This window comes from Pristiophorus japonicus, chromosome 23 (assembly GCF_044704955.1).
Source record: "Pristiophorus japonicus isolate sPriJap1 chromosome 23, sPriJap1.hap1, whole genome shotgun sequence".
In the NCBI taxonomy this organism is placed as follows: Eukaryota; Metazoa; Chordata; class Chondrichthyes; family Pristiophoridae; genus Pristiophorus; species Pristiophorus japonicus.
Genome location: NC_091999.1, coordinates 2249463 through 2264979, shown reverse-complemented (window position 1 = coordinate 2264979; position 15517 = coordinate 2249463). Strand labels below are relative to the sequence as shown.

The 15517-nt window shown below is 58.1% G+C and overlaps 1 protein-coding gene across 1 annotated transcript in view; it reads left to right on the top strand.

Moving 5' to 3' along the window:
- Window positions 1-15194, top strand: part of LOC139235685 (zinc finger protein 536-like) — a gene marked incomplete at its 5' end in the record, with an annotated part of 40038 nt that extends 24844 nt beyond the window's left edge. Inside the window, one exon of the mRNA XM_070866724.1 lies at window positions 14911-15194. Coding sequence (XP_070722825.1) covers window positions 14911-15194 — 284 coding nt within the window. The remainder of the gene's footprint in view (window positions 1-14910) is intronic.
- Between the last annotated feature and the right edge of the window lie 323 nt (window positions 15195-15517).

The window sequence follows — 15517 nt, the reverse complement described above, 5'->3', positions numbered from 1 at the left end:
CCCACCCAGTCTAATGCCACTCTCCCCCTCACTCACTCTCCACCCAGACTAATCCCACTCTCCCCCTCACTCACTCCCCACCCAGTCTAATCCTACTCTCACCCTCACTCCCCCCCCAGTCTAATTCCACTCTCCCCGTCACTCCCCACCCAGTCTAATCCCACTCTCCCCTCACTCACTCCTCACCCAATCTAATCCCACTCTCTCGCTCACTCACTCCCCACCCAGTCTAATCCCACTCTCCCCCTCACTCCCCACCCAGTCTAATCCCACTCTCCCCTCACTCACTCCTCACCCAGTCTAATCCCACTCTCCCCCTCACTCCCCACCCAATTTAATCCCACTCTCCCCCTCACTCACTCCCCACCCAGTCTAATCCCACTCTCCCCCTCACTCACTCCCCACCCAGTCTAATCCCACTCTCCCACTCACTCCCCACCCAGTCTAATCCCACTCTCCCCCTCACTTACTCCCTCCCCCAGTCTAATCCCACTCTCTCACTCACTCACTCCCCACCCAGTCTAATCCCACTCTCCCCCTCACTCACTCCGTCCCCCAGACTAATCCCACTCTCTCCCTCACTCACTACCCACCCAGTCTAATCCCACTCTCCCCCTCACTCCCCACCCAGTCTAATCCCACTCTCCCCCTCACTCCCCACTCAGTCTAACCCCACTCTCCCCCTCACTCCCCACCCAGTCTAATCCCACTCTCTCCCTCACTCACTCCCCACCCAGTCTAATCCCACTCTCTCCCTCACTCCCCACCCAGTCTAATTCCACTCTCCCCCTCACTCACTCCCCACCCAGTCTAATCCCACTCTCTCCCTCACTCACTCCCCACCCAGTCTAATCCCACTCTCTCCCTCACTCCCCACCCAGTCTAATCCCATTCTCCCCCTCATTCACTCCCCACCCAGTCTAATCCCAGTCTCTCCCTCACTCCCCACCCAGTCTCATTCCACTCTCCCCCTCAGTCACTCCCCACCCAGTCTAATCCTTCTCTTCCCCTCACTTATTCCCCACCCAGTCTCATCCCACTCTCTCCGTCACTCATCCACACACAGTCTAATCCCACTCTCTCCCTCACTCACTCCCCACCCAGTCTAATCCCACTCTCTCTCTTACTCACCCACCATCCAGACTAATCCCACTATCCGTCTCACTCACTCCCCACCCAGTCTAATCCTACTCTCCCCGTCACTCCCCACCCAGTCTAATTCCACTCTCCCCCTCACTCCCCACCCAGTCTAATCTCACTCTCCCCTCACTCACTCCTCACCCAGTCTAATCCCACTCTCCCCCTCACTCACTCCCCACCCAGTCTAATCCCATTCTCCCCCTCAGTCACTCCCCACCCAGTCTAATCCCACTCTCCCCCTCACTCACTCCCCACCCAGTCTTATCCCACTCTCCCACTCATTCCCCACCCAGTCTAATCCCACTCTCCCCCTCACTCACTCCCTCCCCCAGTCTAATCCTACTCTCTCACTCACTCACTTCCCACCCAGTCTAATCCCACTCTCCCACTCACTCACTCCCCACCCAGTCTAATCGCACTCTCCCCCTCACTCACTCCCCACCCAGTCTAATCCCACTCTCTCCCTCACTCACTCACCACCCAGTCTAATCCCACTCTCCCCCTCACTCACTCCCCACCCAGTCTAATCCCACTCTCTCCCTCACTCCCCACCCAGTCTAATCCCACTCTCCCCTCACTCACTCCTCACCCAATCTAATCCCACTCTCCCCCTCACTCCCCACCCAGTCTAATGCCACTCTCCCCCTCACTCACTCTCCACCCAGACTAATCCCACTCTCCCCCTCACTCACTCCCCACCCAGTCTAATCCTACTCTCCCCCTCACTCCCCCCCCAGTCTAATTCCACTCTCCCCCTCACTCCCCATCCAGTCTAATCCCACTCTCCCCTCACTCACTCCTCACCCAATCTAATCCCACTCTCTCCCTCACTCACTCCCCACCCAGTCTAATCCCACTCTCCCCCTCACTCCCCACCCAGTCTAATCCCACTCTCTCCCTCACTCACTCCCCACCCAGTCTTTCCCACTCTCCCCTCACTCACTCCTCACCCAGTCTAATCCCACTCTCCCCCTCACTCCCCACCCAGTTTAATCCCACTCTCCCCCTCACTCACTCCCCACCCAGTCTAATCCCACTCTCCCCCTCACTCACTCCCCACCCAGTCTAATCCCACTCTCCCACTCACTCCCCACCCAGTCTAATCCCACTCTCCCCCTCACTCACTCCCTCCCCCAGTCTAATCCCACTCTCTCACTCACTCACTCCCCACCCAGTCTAATCCCACTCTCCCCCTCACTCACTCCGTCCCCCAGACTAATCCCTGTGTCTCCCTCACTCACTACCCACCCAGTCTAATCCCACTCTCCCCCTCACTCCCCACCCAGTCTAATCCCACTCTCCCCCGAACTCCCCACCCAGTCTAATCCCACTCTCCCCCTCACTCCCCACCCAGTCTAATCCCACTCTCCCCCTCACTACCCACCCAGTCTAATCCCACTCTCCCCCTCACTCACTCCCCACCCAGTCTAATCCCACTCTCCCCCTCACTCACTCCCCACCCAGTCTAATCCCACTCTTCCCCTCACTCACTCCCTTCCCCAGTCTAATCCCACTCTCTCACTCACTCACATCCCACCCAGTCTAATCCCACTCTCTCCCTCACTCCCCACCCAGTCTAATCCCACTCTCCCCCTCACTCCCCACTCAGTCTAACCCCACTCTCCCCCTCACTCCCCACCCATTCTAATCCCACTCTCCCCCTCACTCACTCCCCATCCAGTCTAATCCCACTCTCTCCCTCACTCACTCACCACCCAGTCTAATCCCACTCTCCCCCTCACTCACTCCCCACCCTGTCTAATCCCACCCTCCCCCTCACTCGCCACCCAGTCTAATCCCACTCTCCCCCTCACTCACTCCCCACCCAGTCTAATCCCACACTCCCCCTCACTCCCCACCCAGTCTAATCCCACTCTCCCCCTCACTCACTCCCCACCCAGTCTAATCCCACTCTCTCCCTCACTCCCCACCCAGTCTAATCCCACTCTCCCCCTCACTCACTCCCCACCCAGTCTAATCCCACTCTCCCCCTCACTCCCCACTCAGTCTAACCCCACTCTCCCCCTCACTCCCCACCCAGTCTAATCCCACTCTCTCCCTCACTCACTCCCCACCCAGTCTAATCCCACTCTCTCCCTCACTCCCCACCCAGTCTAATCCCACTCTCCCCCTCACTCACTCCCCACCCAGTCTAATCCCACTCTCTCCCTCACTCACTCCCCACCCAGTCTAATACCACTCTCTCCCTCACTCCCTACCCAGTCTAATCCCATTCTCCCCCTCATTCACTCCCCACCCAGTCTAATCCCAGTTTCTCCCTCACTCCCCACCCAGTCTAATCCCACTCTCCCCCTCAGTCACTCCCCACCCAGTCTAATCCTTCTCTCCCCCTCACTTATTCCCCACCCAGTCTCATCCCACTCTCTCCGTCACTCATCCCCACACAGTCTAATCCCACTCTCTCCCTCACTCACTCCCCACCCAGTCTAATCCCACTCTCTCTCTTACTCACCCACCATCCAGACTAATCCCACTATCCCTCTCACTCACTCCCCACCCAGTCTAATCCTACTCTCCCCGTCACTCCCCACCCAGTCTAATTCCACTCTCCCCCTCACTCCCCACCCAGTCTAATCCCACTCTCCCCTCACTCACTCCTCACCCAGTCTAATCCCACTCTCCCCCTCACTCACTCCCCACCCAGTCTAATCCCACTCTCTCCCTCACTCACTCCCCACCCAGTCTAATCCCACTCTCCCCCTCATTCACTCCCCACCCAGTCTAATCCCATTCTCCCCCTCATTCACTCCCCACCCAGTCTAATCCCACTCTCCCCCTCAATCCCCACCCAGTCTAATCCCACTCTCCCCCTCACTCCCCACCCAGTCTAATCCCACTCTCCCCCTCACTCAATCCCCACCCAGTCTAATCCCACTCTCCCCCTCACTCCCCACCCAGTCTAATCCCACTCTCCCCCTCACTCACTCATCACCCAGTCTAATCCCACTCTCTCCCTCACTCACTCCCCACCCAGTCTAATCCCACTCTCCCCCTCACTCACTCCGCACCCAGTCTAATCCCACTCTCCCACTCACTCCCCACCCAGTCTAATCCCACTCTCCCCCTCACTCACTCCCTCCCCCAGTCTAATCCCACTCTCTCACTCACTTCCCACCCAGTCTAATCCCAATCTCCCCCTCACTCACTCCCCACCCAGTCTAATCCCACTCTCTCCCTCACTCCCCACCCAGTCTAATCCCACTCTCCCCCTCACTCACTCCCCACCCAGTCTAATCCCACTCTCCCCCTCACTCCCCACCCAGTCTAATGCCACTCTCCCCCTCACTCACTCTCCAACCAGACTAATCCCACTCTCCCCCTCACTCACTCCCCACCCAGTCTAATCCTACTCTCCCCCTCACTCCCCCCCCCCAGTCTAATTCCACTCTCCCCCTCACTCCCCATCCAGTCTAATCCCACTCTCCCCTCACTCACTCCTCACCCAATCTAATCCCACTCTCTCCCTCACTCACTCCCCACCCAGTCTAATCCCACTCTCCCCCTCAATCCCCACCCAGTCTAATCCCACTCTCTCCCTCACTCACTCCCCACCCAGTCTTTCCCACTCTCCCCTCACTCACTCCTCACCCAGTCTAATCCCACTCTCCCCCTCACTCCCCACCCAGTTTAATCCCACTCTCCCCCTCACTCACTCCCCACCCAGTCTAATCCCACTCTCCCCCTCACTCACTCCCCACCCAGTCTAATCCCACTCTCCCACTCACTCCCCACCCAGTCTAATCCCACTCTCCCCCTCACTCACTCCCTCCCCCAGTCTAATCCCACTCTCTCACTCACTCACTCCCCACCCAGTCTAATCCCACTCTCCCCCTCACTCACTCCGTCCCCCAGACTAATCCCACTCTCTCCCTCACTCACTACCCACCCAGTCTAATCCCACTCTCCCCCTCACTCCCCACCCAGTCTAATCCCACTCTCCCCCGAACTCCCCACCCAGTCTAATCCCACTCTCCCCCTCACTCCCCACCCAGTCTAATCCCACTCTCCCCCTCACTACCCACCCAGTCTAATCCCACTCTCCCCCTCACTCACTCCCTTCCCCAGTCTAATCCCACTCTCTCACTCACTCACTTCCCACCCAGTCTAATCCCACTCTCTCCCTCACTCCCCACCCAGTCTAATCCCACTCTCCCCCTCACTCCCCACTCAGTCTAACCCCACTCTCCCCCTCACTCCCTACCCATTCTAATCCCACTCTCCCCCTCACTCACTCCCCACCCAGTCTAATCCCACTCTCTCCCTCACTCACTCACCACCCAGTCTAATCCCACTCTCCCCCTCACTCACTCCCCACCCAGTCTAATCCCACCCTCCCCCTCACTCCCCACCCAGTCTAATCCCACTCTCCACCTCACTCACTCCCCACCCAGTCTAATCCCACCCTCCCCCTCACTCCCCACCCAGTCTAATCCCACTCTCCCCCTCACTCACTCCCCACCCAGTCTAATCCCACTCTCTCCCTCACTCCCCACCCAGCCTAATCCCACTCTCCCCCTCACTCACTCCCCACCCAGTCTAATCCCACTCTCCCCCTCACTCCCCACCCAGTCTAATGCCACTCTCCCCCCTCACTCACTCTCCACCCAGACTAATCCCACTCTCCCCCTCACTCACTCCCCACCCAGTCTAAACCCACTCTCCCCCTCACTCCCCACTCAGTCTAACCCCACTCTCCCCCTCACTCCCCACCCAGTCTAATCCCACTCTCTCCCTCACTCACTCCCCACCCAGTCTAATCCCACTCTTTCCCTCACTCCCCACCCAGCCTAATCCCACTCTCCCCCTCACTCACTCCCCACCCAGTCTAATCCCACTCTCTCCCTCACTCACTCCCCACCCAATCTAATCCCACTCTCTCCCTCACTCCCCACCCAGTCTAATCCCATTCTCCCCCTCATTCACTCCCCACCCAGTCTAATCCCAGTCTCTCCCTCACTCCCCACCCAGTCTAATCCCACTCTCCCCCTCAGTCACACCCCACCCAGTCTAATCCTTCTCTCCCCCTCACTTATTCCCCACCCAGTCTCATCCCACTCTCTCCGTCACTCATCCCCACACAGTCTAATCCCACTCTCTCCCTCACTCACTCCCCACCCAGTCTAATCCCACTCTCTCTCTTACTCACCCACCATCCAGACTAATCCCACTATCCCTCTCACTCACTCCCCACCCAGTCTAATCCTACTCTCCCCGTCACTCCCCACCCAGTCTAATTCCACTCTCCCCCTCACTCCCCACCCAGTCTAATCCCACTCTCCCCTCACTCACTCCTCACCCAGTCTAATCCCACTCTCCCCCTCATTCACTCCCCACCCAGTCTAATCCCATTCTCCCCCTCATTCACTCCCCACCCAGTCGAATCCCACGCTCTCCCTCACTCCCCACCCAGTCAAATCCCACTCTCCCCCTCACTCACTCCCCACCCAGTCTAATCCCACTCTCCCCCTCACTCACTCCCCACTGAGTCTAATCCCACTCGCCCCATCACTCCCAACGCAGTCTAATCCCACTCTCCCCCTCACTCCCCACTCAGTCTAATCCCACTCTCCCCCTCACTCACTCCCCATCCAGTCTAATCCCACTCTCCCCCTCACTCCCCACCCAGTCTAATCCCACCCTCCCCCTCACTCCCCACCCAGTCTAATCCCACTCTCCCCCTCACTCACTCCCCACCCAGTCTAATCCCACTCTCCCCCTCAATCCCCACCCAGTCTAATCCCACTCTCCCCCTCACTCCCCACCCAGTCTAATCCCACTCTCCCCCTCACTCACTCCCCACCCAGTCTAATCCCACTCTCCCCCTCACTCCCCATCCAGTCTAATCCCACTCTCCCCCTCACACCCCACCCAGTCTAATCCTACTCTCCCCGTCACTCCCCACCCAGTCTAATTCCACTCTCCCCCTCACTCCCCACCCAGTCTAATCCCACTCTCCCCTCACTCACTCCTCACCCAGTCTAATCCCACTCTCCCCCTCACTCACTCCCCACCCAGTCTAATCCCACTCTCTCCCTCACTCACTCCCCAACCAGTCTAATCCCACTCTCCCCCTCACTCACTCACCATCCAGTCTAATCCCACTCTCCTCGTCACTCCCCACCCAGTCTAATCCCACCCTCCCCCTCACTCCCCACCCAGTCTAATCCCACTCTCCCCCTCACTCACTCCCCACCCAGTCTAATCCCACTCTCCCCCCTCAATCCCCACCCAGTCTAATCCCACTCTCCCCCTCACTCACTCCCCACCCAGTCTAATCCCACTCTCCCACTCATTCCCCACCCAGTCTAATCCCACTCTCCCCCTCACTCACTCCCTCCCCCAGTCTAATCCTACTCTCTCACTCACTCACTTCCCACCCAGTCTGATCCCACTCTCCCCCTCACTCAATCCCCACCCAGTCTAATCCCACTCTCCCCCTCACTCACTCCGTCCCCCAGACTAATCCCACTCTCTCCCTCACTCACTCCGTCCCCCAGACTAATCCCACTCTCTCCCTCACTCACTCCCCACCCAGTCTAATCCCACTCTCCCCCTCACTCACTCCCCACCCAGTCTAATCCCACTCTCCCCCTCACTCCCCACCCAGTCTAATCCCACTCTCCCCCTCACTCCCCACCCAGTCTCATCCCACTCTCCCCCTCACTCCCCACCCAGTCTAATCCCACTCTCCTCATCACTCACTCCCCATCCAGTCTAATCCCACTCTCCCCCTCACTCCCCACCCAGTCTAATCCCACTCTCCCCCTCACTCCCCACCCAGTCTAATCCCACTCTCCCCCTCACTCACTACCCACCCAGTCTAATCCCACTCTCTCCCTCACTCACTCCCCACCCAGTCTAATCCCACTCTCCCCCTCACTCACTCTCCACCCAGTCTAATCCCACTCTCCCCCTCACTCACTCCCCACCCAGTCTAATCCCACTCTCCCACTCACTCCCCACCCAGTCTAATCCCACTCTCCCCTCACTCACTCCCTCCCCCAGTCTAATCCCACTCTCTCACTCACTCACTTCCCACCCAGTCTAATCCCACTCTCCCCCTCACTCCCCACCCAGTCTAATCCCACTCTCCCCCTCACTCCCCACTCAGTCTAACCCCACTCTCCCCCTCACTCCCCACCCAGTCTAATCCCACTCTCCCCCTCACTCACTCCCCACCCAGTCTAATCCCCCACTCTCCCTCACTCACTCACCACCCAGTCTAATCCCCCTCTCTCCCTCACTCCCCACCCAGTCTAATCCCACTCTCCCCCTCACTCACTCCCCACCTAGTCTAATCCCACTCTCCCACTCATTCCCCACCCAGTCTAATCCTACTCTCCCCCTCACTCACTCCCTCCCCCAGTCTAATCCTACTCTCTCACTCACTCACTTCCCACCCAGTCTAATCCCACTCTCCCCCTCACTCACTCCCCACCCAGTCTAATCCCACTCTCCCCCTCACTCCCCACCCAGTCTAATCCCACTCTCCCCCTCACTCACTCCCCACCCAGTCTAATCCCACTCTCCCCCTCACTCACTCCCCACCCAGTCTAATCCCACTCTGCCCCTCACTCACTCGGTCCCCAGACTAATCCCACTCTCTCCCTCACTCACTCTGTCCCCCAGACTAATCCCACTCTCTCCCTCACTCACTCCCCACCCAGTCTAATCCCACTCTCCCCCTCACTCACTCCCCACCCAGTCTAATCCCACTCTCCCCCTCACTCCCCACCCAGTCTAATCCCACTCTCCCCCTCACTCCCCACCCAGTCTAATCCCACTCTCCCCCTCAATCACTCCCCACCCAGTCTAATCCCACTCTCCCCCTCACTCCCCACCCAGTCTAATCCCACTCTCCCCCTCACTCCCCACCCAGTCTAATCCCACTCTCCCCCTCACTCACTCCCCACCCAGTCTAATCCCACTCTCTCTCTCACTCACTCCCCACCCAGTCTAATCCCACTCTCCCCCTCACTCACTCCCCACCCAGTCTAATCCCACTCTCCCCCTCACTCACTCCGCACCCAGTCTAATCCCACTCTCCCACTCACTCCCCACCCAGTCTAATCCCACTCTCCCCCTCACTCACTCCCTCCCCCAGTCTAATCCCACTCTCTCACTCACTTCCCACCCAGTCTAATCCCACTCTCCCCCTCACTCCCCACCCAGTCTAATCCCACTCTCCCCCTCACTCCCCACTCAGTCTAACCCCACTCTCCCCCTCACTCCCCACGCAGTCTCATCCCACTCTCCCCCTCACTCACTCCCCACCCAGTCTAATCCCACTCTCTCCCTCTCTCCCCACCCAGTCTAATCCCATTCTCCCCCTCATTCACTCCCCACCCAGTCTAATCCCACTCTCTCCCTCACTCCCCACCCAGTCTAATCCCACTCTCCCCCTCACTCACTCTCCACCCAGTCTAATCCCATTCTCTCCCTTACTCACTCCCCACCCAGTCTAATCCCACTCTCCCCCTCACTCCCCACCCAGTCTAATCCCACTCTCCCCCTCACTCACTCACCACCCAGTCTAATCCCACTCTCTCCCTCACTGCCCACCCAGTCTAATCCCACTCTCCCCCTCACTCACTTCCCACCCAGTCTAATCCCACTCTCCCCCTCACTCCCCACCCAGTCTAATGCCACTCTCCCCCTCACTCCCCACCCAGTCTAATCCCACTCTCCCCTCACTCACTCCTCACCCAGTCTAATCCCACTCTCCCCCTCACTCACTCCCCACCCAGTCTAATCCTACTCTCCCCCTCACTCCCCACCCAGTCTAATTCCACTCTCCCCCTCACTCCCCACCCAGTCTAATCCCACTCTCCCCTCACTCACTCCTCACCCAGTCTAATCTCACTCTCCCCCTCACTCACTCCCCATCCAGTCTAATCCCACTCTCCCCCTCACTCACTCCCCACCCAGTCTAATCCTTCTCTCCCCCTCACTCACTCCCCACCCAGTCTCATCCCACTCTCTCCCTCACTCACTCCCCACACAGTCTAATCCCACTCTCTCCCTCATTCACTCCCCACCCAGTCTAATCCCACTCTCTCTCTTACTCACCCACCATCCAGACTAATCCCACTCTCCCTCTCACTCACTCCCCACCCAGTCTAATTCTACTCTCCCCCTCACTCCCCACCCAGTCTAATCCCACTCTCCCCCCTCACTCACTCCCCACCCAGTCTAATCCCACTCTCCCCCTCACTCACTCCCCACCCAGTCTAATCCCATTCTCCCCCTCACTCCCCACCCAGTCTAATCCCACTCTTCCCCTCACTCACTCCCCACCCAGTCTAATCCCACTCTCCCCCTCACTCACTCCCCACCCAGTCTAATCCCACTCTCCCCCTCACTCACTCCCCACCCAGTCTAATCCCACTCTCCCCTCACTCACTCCTCACCCAGTCTAATCTCACTCTCCCCCTCACTCACTCCCCATCCAGTCTAATCCCACTCTCCCCCTCACTCACTCCCCACCCAGTCTAATCCTTCTCTCCCCCTCACTCACTCCCCACCCAGTCTCATCCCACTCTCTCCCTCACTCACTCCCCACACAGTCTAATCCCACTCTCTCCCTCATTCACTCCCCACCCAGTCTAATCCCACTCTCCCTCTTACTCACCCACCATCCAGACTAATCCCACTCTCCCTCTCACTCACTCCCCACCCAGTCTAATTCTACTCTCCCCCTCACTCCCCACCCAGTCTAATCCCACTCTCCCCCCTCACTCACTCCCCACCCAGTCTAATCCCACTCTCCCCCTCACTCACTCCCCACCCAGTCTAATCCCATTCTCCCCCTCACTCCCCACCCAGTCTAATCCCACTCTTCCCCTCACTCACTCCCCACCCAGTCTAATCCCACTCTCCCCCTCACTCACTCCCCACCCAGTCTAATCCCACTCTCCCCCTCACTCACTCCCCACCCAGTCTAATCCCACTCTTCCCCTCACTCACTCCCCACCCAGTCTAATCCCACTCTCCCCCTCACTCACTCCCCACCCAGTCTAATCCCACTCTCCCCCTCACTCACTCCCCACCCAGTCTAATCGTTCTCTCCCCCTCACTCACTCCCCACCCAGTCTCATCCCACTCTCTCCCTCACTCACTCCCCACACAGTCTAGTCCCACTCTCTCCCTCACTCACTTCCCACCCAGTCTAATCCCACTCTCTCTCTTACTCACCCACCATCCAGACTAATCCCACTCTCTCCCTCACTCCCCACCCAGTCTAATCCCACTCTCCCCCTCACCCACTCCCCACCCAGTCTAATCCCACTCTCCCGCTCACTCAATCTAATCAGAGGGGATTAATCCTCTCACCCACCTCTCCCCCAGTTACAGACACTGGGGCAGCCTGTCCCTATCAGAAGGGATTAACCCCCTCACACCCCTCTCCCCCAGTTACAGTCAGACATTGGGGCAGCCTGTCCCTATCGGAGGGGATTAACCCTCTCACCCACCTCTCCCCCAGTTACAGACACTGGGGCAGCCTGTCCCTATCGGAGGGGATTAACCCTCTCTCATGCACCTTCCCCCTATAATGGAGAGGTGGGCTGACTGTCGGAAGCCCCCTGTTACAGAGAGAAGACCCCGTTTTGTTTGTCAGGCCCACCATAACAAAAAGATGAACAATTGGCCCTGGGGAGGCGGGGTCGGGGTCCCGCAATGTTCATGGGGGCGACGGAACATTCCGGTGCCTCGCTCTGCATTGCCAATAAGCTGTGAGGAGCGGCACTACCCTCCGAGACATGTTGTCGTTGCAAACGCTGATTCGCGAGGCACTGTAGCTGTTCCAAAAGCAAAATACCGCCGTCGGTGGAATCTGGAATCGAAACAGAAAATGTTTTGGCACTCTCAGCGGGTCAGGCAGCGTCTGTGGAGAGGAAGCAGAGTTAACGTTTGGGGTCGGTGGCCCTTCATAAGAACGGGAGAGCGTTCGGAATGACCGGATTGTGACGGAGCACTGAAAGGGAGAGGGGAAGAAAGAACAACAGGGAAGGTCTGCGATAGGGGGGGAAGGCAGGAGAGATTCGAGAAGCAACAGGGATGGCAGGCGGAGGGAGGGGGAATAAAGCATGCCATCGCGAAGCAGGGTGTTGGGACGCAGGTTAGCGGGGCTGCGAGGGGGCAGTGGGATTCAGAGAGCACTCGGGTGTAAGATCCCGACACTCCGCCATCCCCGCATCCCGGTTTGCCTTTCAGAAAGGAGGACAAATGGCTATTGAACTTGCGAATTGGGTTCGGTGTCCTTGCGACACGGCGCATTAATTCATTCAACGAGCGATAGGCGCAAAGTTCATTTTCTTAAATTAGTTCCTGGGATGTGGGCGTCGCTGGCCAGGCCCCCCCCCCCCCGGCATTTATTGCCCGTCCCTAACTGCCCCTGGAGAAGGTGGTGGTGAGCCGCCTTCTTGAACCGCTGCAGTCCGTGTGGTGAAGGTGCTCCCACAGTGCTGTTAGGGAGGGAGTTCCAGGATTGTGACCCAGCGACGATGAACGGCCGATATATTCCCAAGTCGGGATGGTGTGTGACTGGGAGGGGAACGTGGAGGAGGTGGTGTTCCCATGCGCCTGCTGCCCTGGTCCTTCTAGGGGGTAGAGGTCGCGGGTTTGGGAGGTGTTGCCGAAGAAGCCTTGGCGAGTTGCCGCGGTGCATCTTGTAGACGGTGCACACTGCAGCCACGGTGCGCCGGTGGTGGAGGGAGTGAGTGTTGAAGGTGGTGGGTCGCGTGTCGATCGAGCGGGGCTGCTTTGTCCTGGATGGTGGAAAGGCTTTGGGGAGTCAGGAGGTGAGTCACTCGCCGCAGAATACCCAGCCTCTGACCTGCTCCTGTAGCTACAGTATTTATGTGGCTGGTCCAGTTAAGTTTCTGGTCAATGAGATGGGGAGGCGATAGAAATCTGGGATAATTTTACATCTCCTTACACACAGTGCCGCTCGTGAAGGAATCGCACAAGGGAGCGCCAGAGGGCATGATGGGTGACTGGGTAGCTCAGGAGGGTGATGGAGTACTCTCCATTTCCCTTGGTAGAGGGGTCAATAACCAGGGGGCAGAGATGTAAAGTAATAGGGGGGAGGTTTAGAGGGGATTTGAGGGGAAATGTCTTCACCCAGAGGGTGGTGGGGGTCTGGGGCGGAACTCACGGCCTGAAAGGGGGGTAGAGGCAGAAACCCTCACCACATTTAAAAAGTACCTGGATGTGCCCCTGAAGTGCTGTAACCCACAGGGCTACGGACCCAGAGCTGGAAAGTGGGATTAGGCTGTGTAGCTCTTTGTCGGCTGGCGCGGACACGATGGGCCGAAATGGCCTCCTTCCGTGCAGCTCCAGCAACACTCGAGAAGCTCGACACCATCCAGGACAAAGCAGCCCCGCTCGATCGACACGCTACCCACCACCTTCAACACTCACTCCCTCCACCACCGGCGCACCGTGGCTGCAGTGTGCACCGTCTACAGACACTGACCCCACTGGTCTGGGGAGGTCTCTGTACGAGTCTGTGTCTGTGCGACTGTGTGTGTGTGTGTGTGTCTGTGCGACTGTATGTGTGTGTGTGTGTGTGACTGTGTGTGTGTGTGTGAGACTGTGTGTGTGTATATGTGTGTGTGTGTGACTGTGTGTGTGTGTGTATGTGTGTGTGTGTGTGACTGTATGTGTGTGTGTGTATGTGTGTGTGTGACTGTGTGTGTGTGTGTGTGACTGTGTGTGACTGTGTGTCTGTGTGTGTGTGTGTGACTGTGTGTGTGCGTGTGTGTGTGACTGTGTGTGTGCGTGTGTGTGTGTGTGTGTGTCTGTGTGACTGTGTGTGTGACTGTGTGTGTGTGTGTGTATCTGTCTGTGTGACTGTGTGTGTGCGTGTTTATGATTGTGTGTGTGTGTGTGTGTGTGACTGTGTGTGTGTGTGACTGTGTGCGTGTGTGTGTGACTGTGTGTGTGTGTGTGTGTCTGTCTGTCTGTGCGACTGTATGTGTGTGTGTGTGTGACTGTGTGTGTGTGTGTGAGACTGTGTGTGTGTATATGTGTGTGTGTGACTGTATGTGTGTGTGTATATGTGTGTGTGTTTGACTGTGTGTGTGTATGTGTGTGTGTATGTGTGTGTGTGACTGTGTGTGTGTGTGTGAGACTGTGTGTGTGTGTGTGACTGTGTGTGTGCGTGTGTGTGTGACTGTGTGTGTGCGTGTGTGTGTGACTGTGTGTGTGTGTGTGTCTGTGTGACTGTGTGTGTGACTGTGTGTGTGTGTGTGTATCTGTCTGTGTGACTGTGTGTGTGCGTGTTTATGATTGTGTGTGTGTGTGTGTGTATCTGTCTGTGTGACTGTGTGTGTGTGTGTGTGTGTGTGACTGTGTGTGTGTCTGTCTGTGTGACTGTGTGTGTGTGACTGTGTGTGTGTGTGTGTGTCTGTCTGTCTGTGTGACTGTGTGTATGCGTGTGTGTGACTGTGTGTGTGTGTGACTGTGTGTGTGTCTGTCTGTGCGATTGTGTGTGTGCGTGTGTGTGTGTCTGTACGACTGTGTGTCTGTGTGACTGTGTGTGTGTGTCTGTGCGACAGTGTGAGTGTCTGTGTGTGTGACTGTGTGTGTGTCTGTGTGACTGTGTGTGTGTGTCTGTGCGACAGTGTGAGTGTCTGTGTGTGTGACTGTGTGTGTGTCTGTGTGTGTGTGTCTGTGCGACAGTGTGAGTGTGTGTGTGTGTGTGTGCATGTGCTCACGTCTCGCCTTCTGCTTTCTCATGCCCAGGGGAAATGGGGTTCAGGATGTCCGCCGATCGGGCCCGAGGCCTCGCCGTCAGGGACTGCGCCTACTGTGGGAAAACCTTCCGTTCCTCTCATCACCTGAAGGTCCACCTGCGAGTGCACACAGGTAGGTCCAGCGGCAAGCTTCCGGAGGCTTGGGCCCCCCCCCCCCTCTCCTCTCCTCTCCCGGCCCGGCGCCCATCTCGCCCACAATCAGCCGATAGGGCAGCGCTCCTTGATCTGAGCTCCTCGCTATCTAGGGCTGGGTCAGGGAAGGAGGGGTGGTAGCAGTGGAGCTGGAGGGCAGCTGGGAGGCCCAGGGGAGGGGGGGTGCAGGAGACCCAGGGATTGCCGATGGGGGGGAGGGGGGCACGGGGGAAGGTGGCCAGTGAGTCCGGGAGGGGTGAGGGGGGTGCAGGAGACCCAGGGATTGGGGGTGGGGGGAAGCTGGCCAGTGAGTGCAGAGGGGGCAGGAGGCCCTGGGATTGGGGGGGCGGGGGGGAAGGTGGCCACTAGTGTGGGGGGGGAGGGGGTAGGAGGCCCTGGGATTGGTGGGGGGGGGGGGGAGGCAATGAGTGCGGTGTGGGAGGTGGCGGAGATGTCCAGGGGAT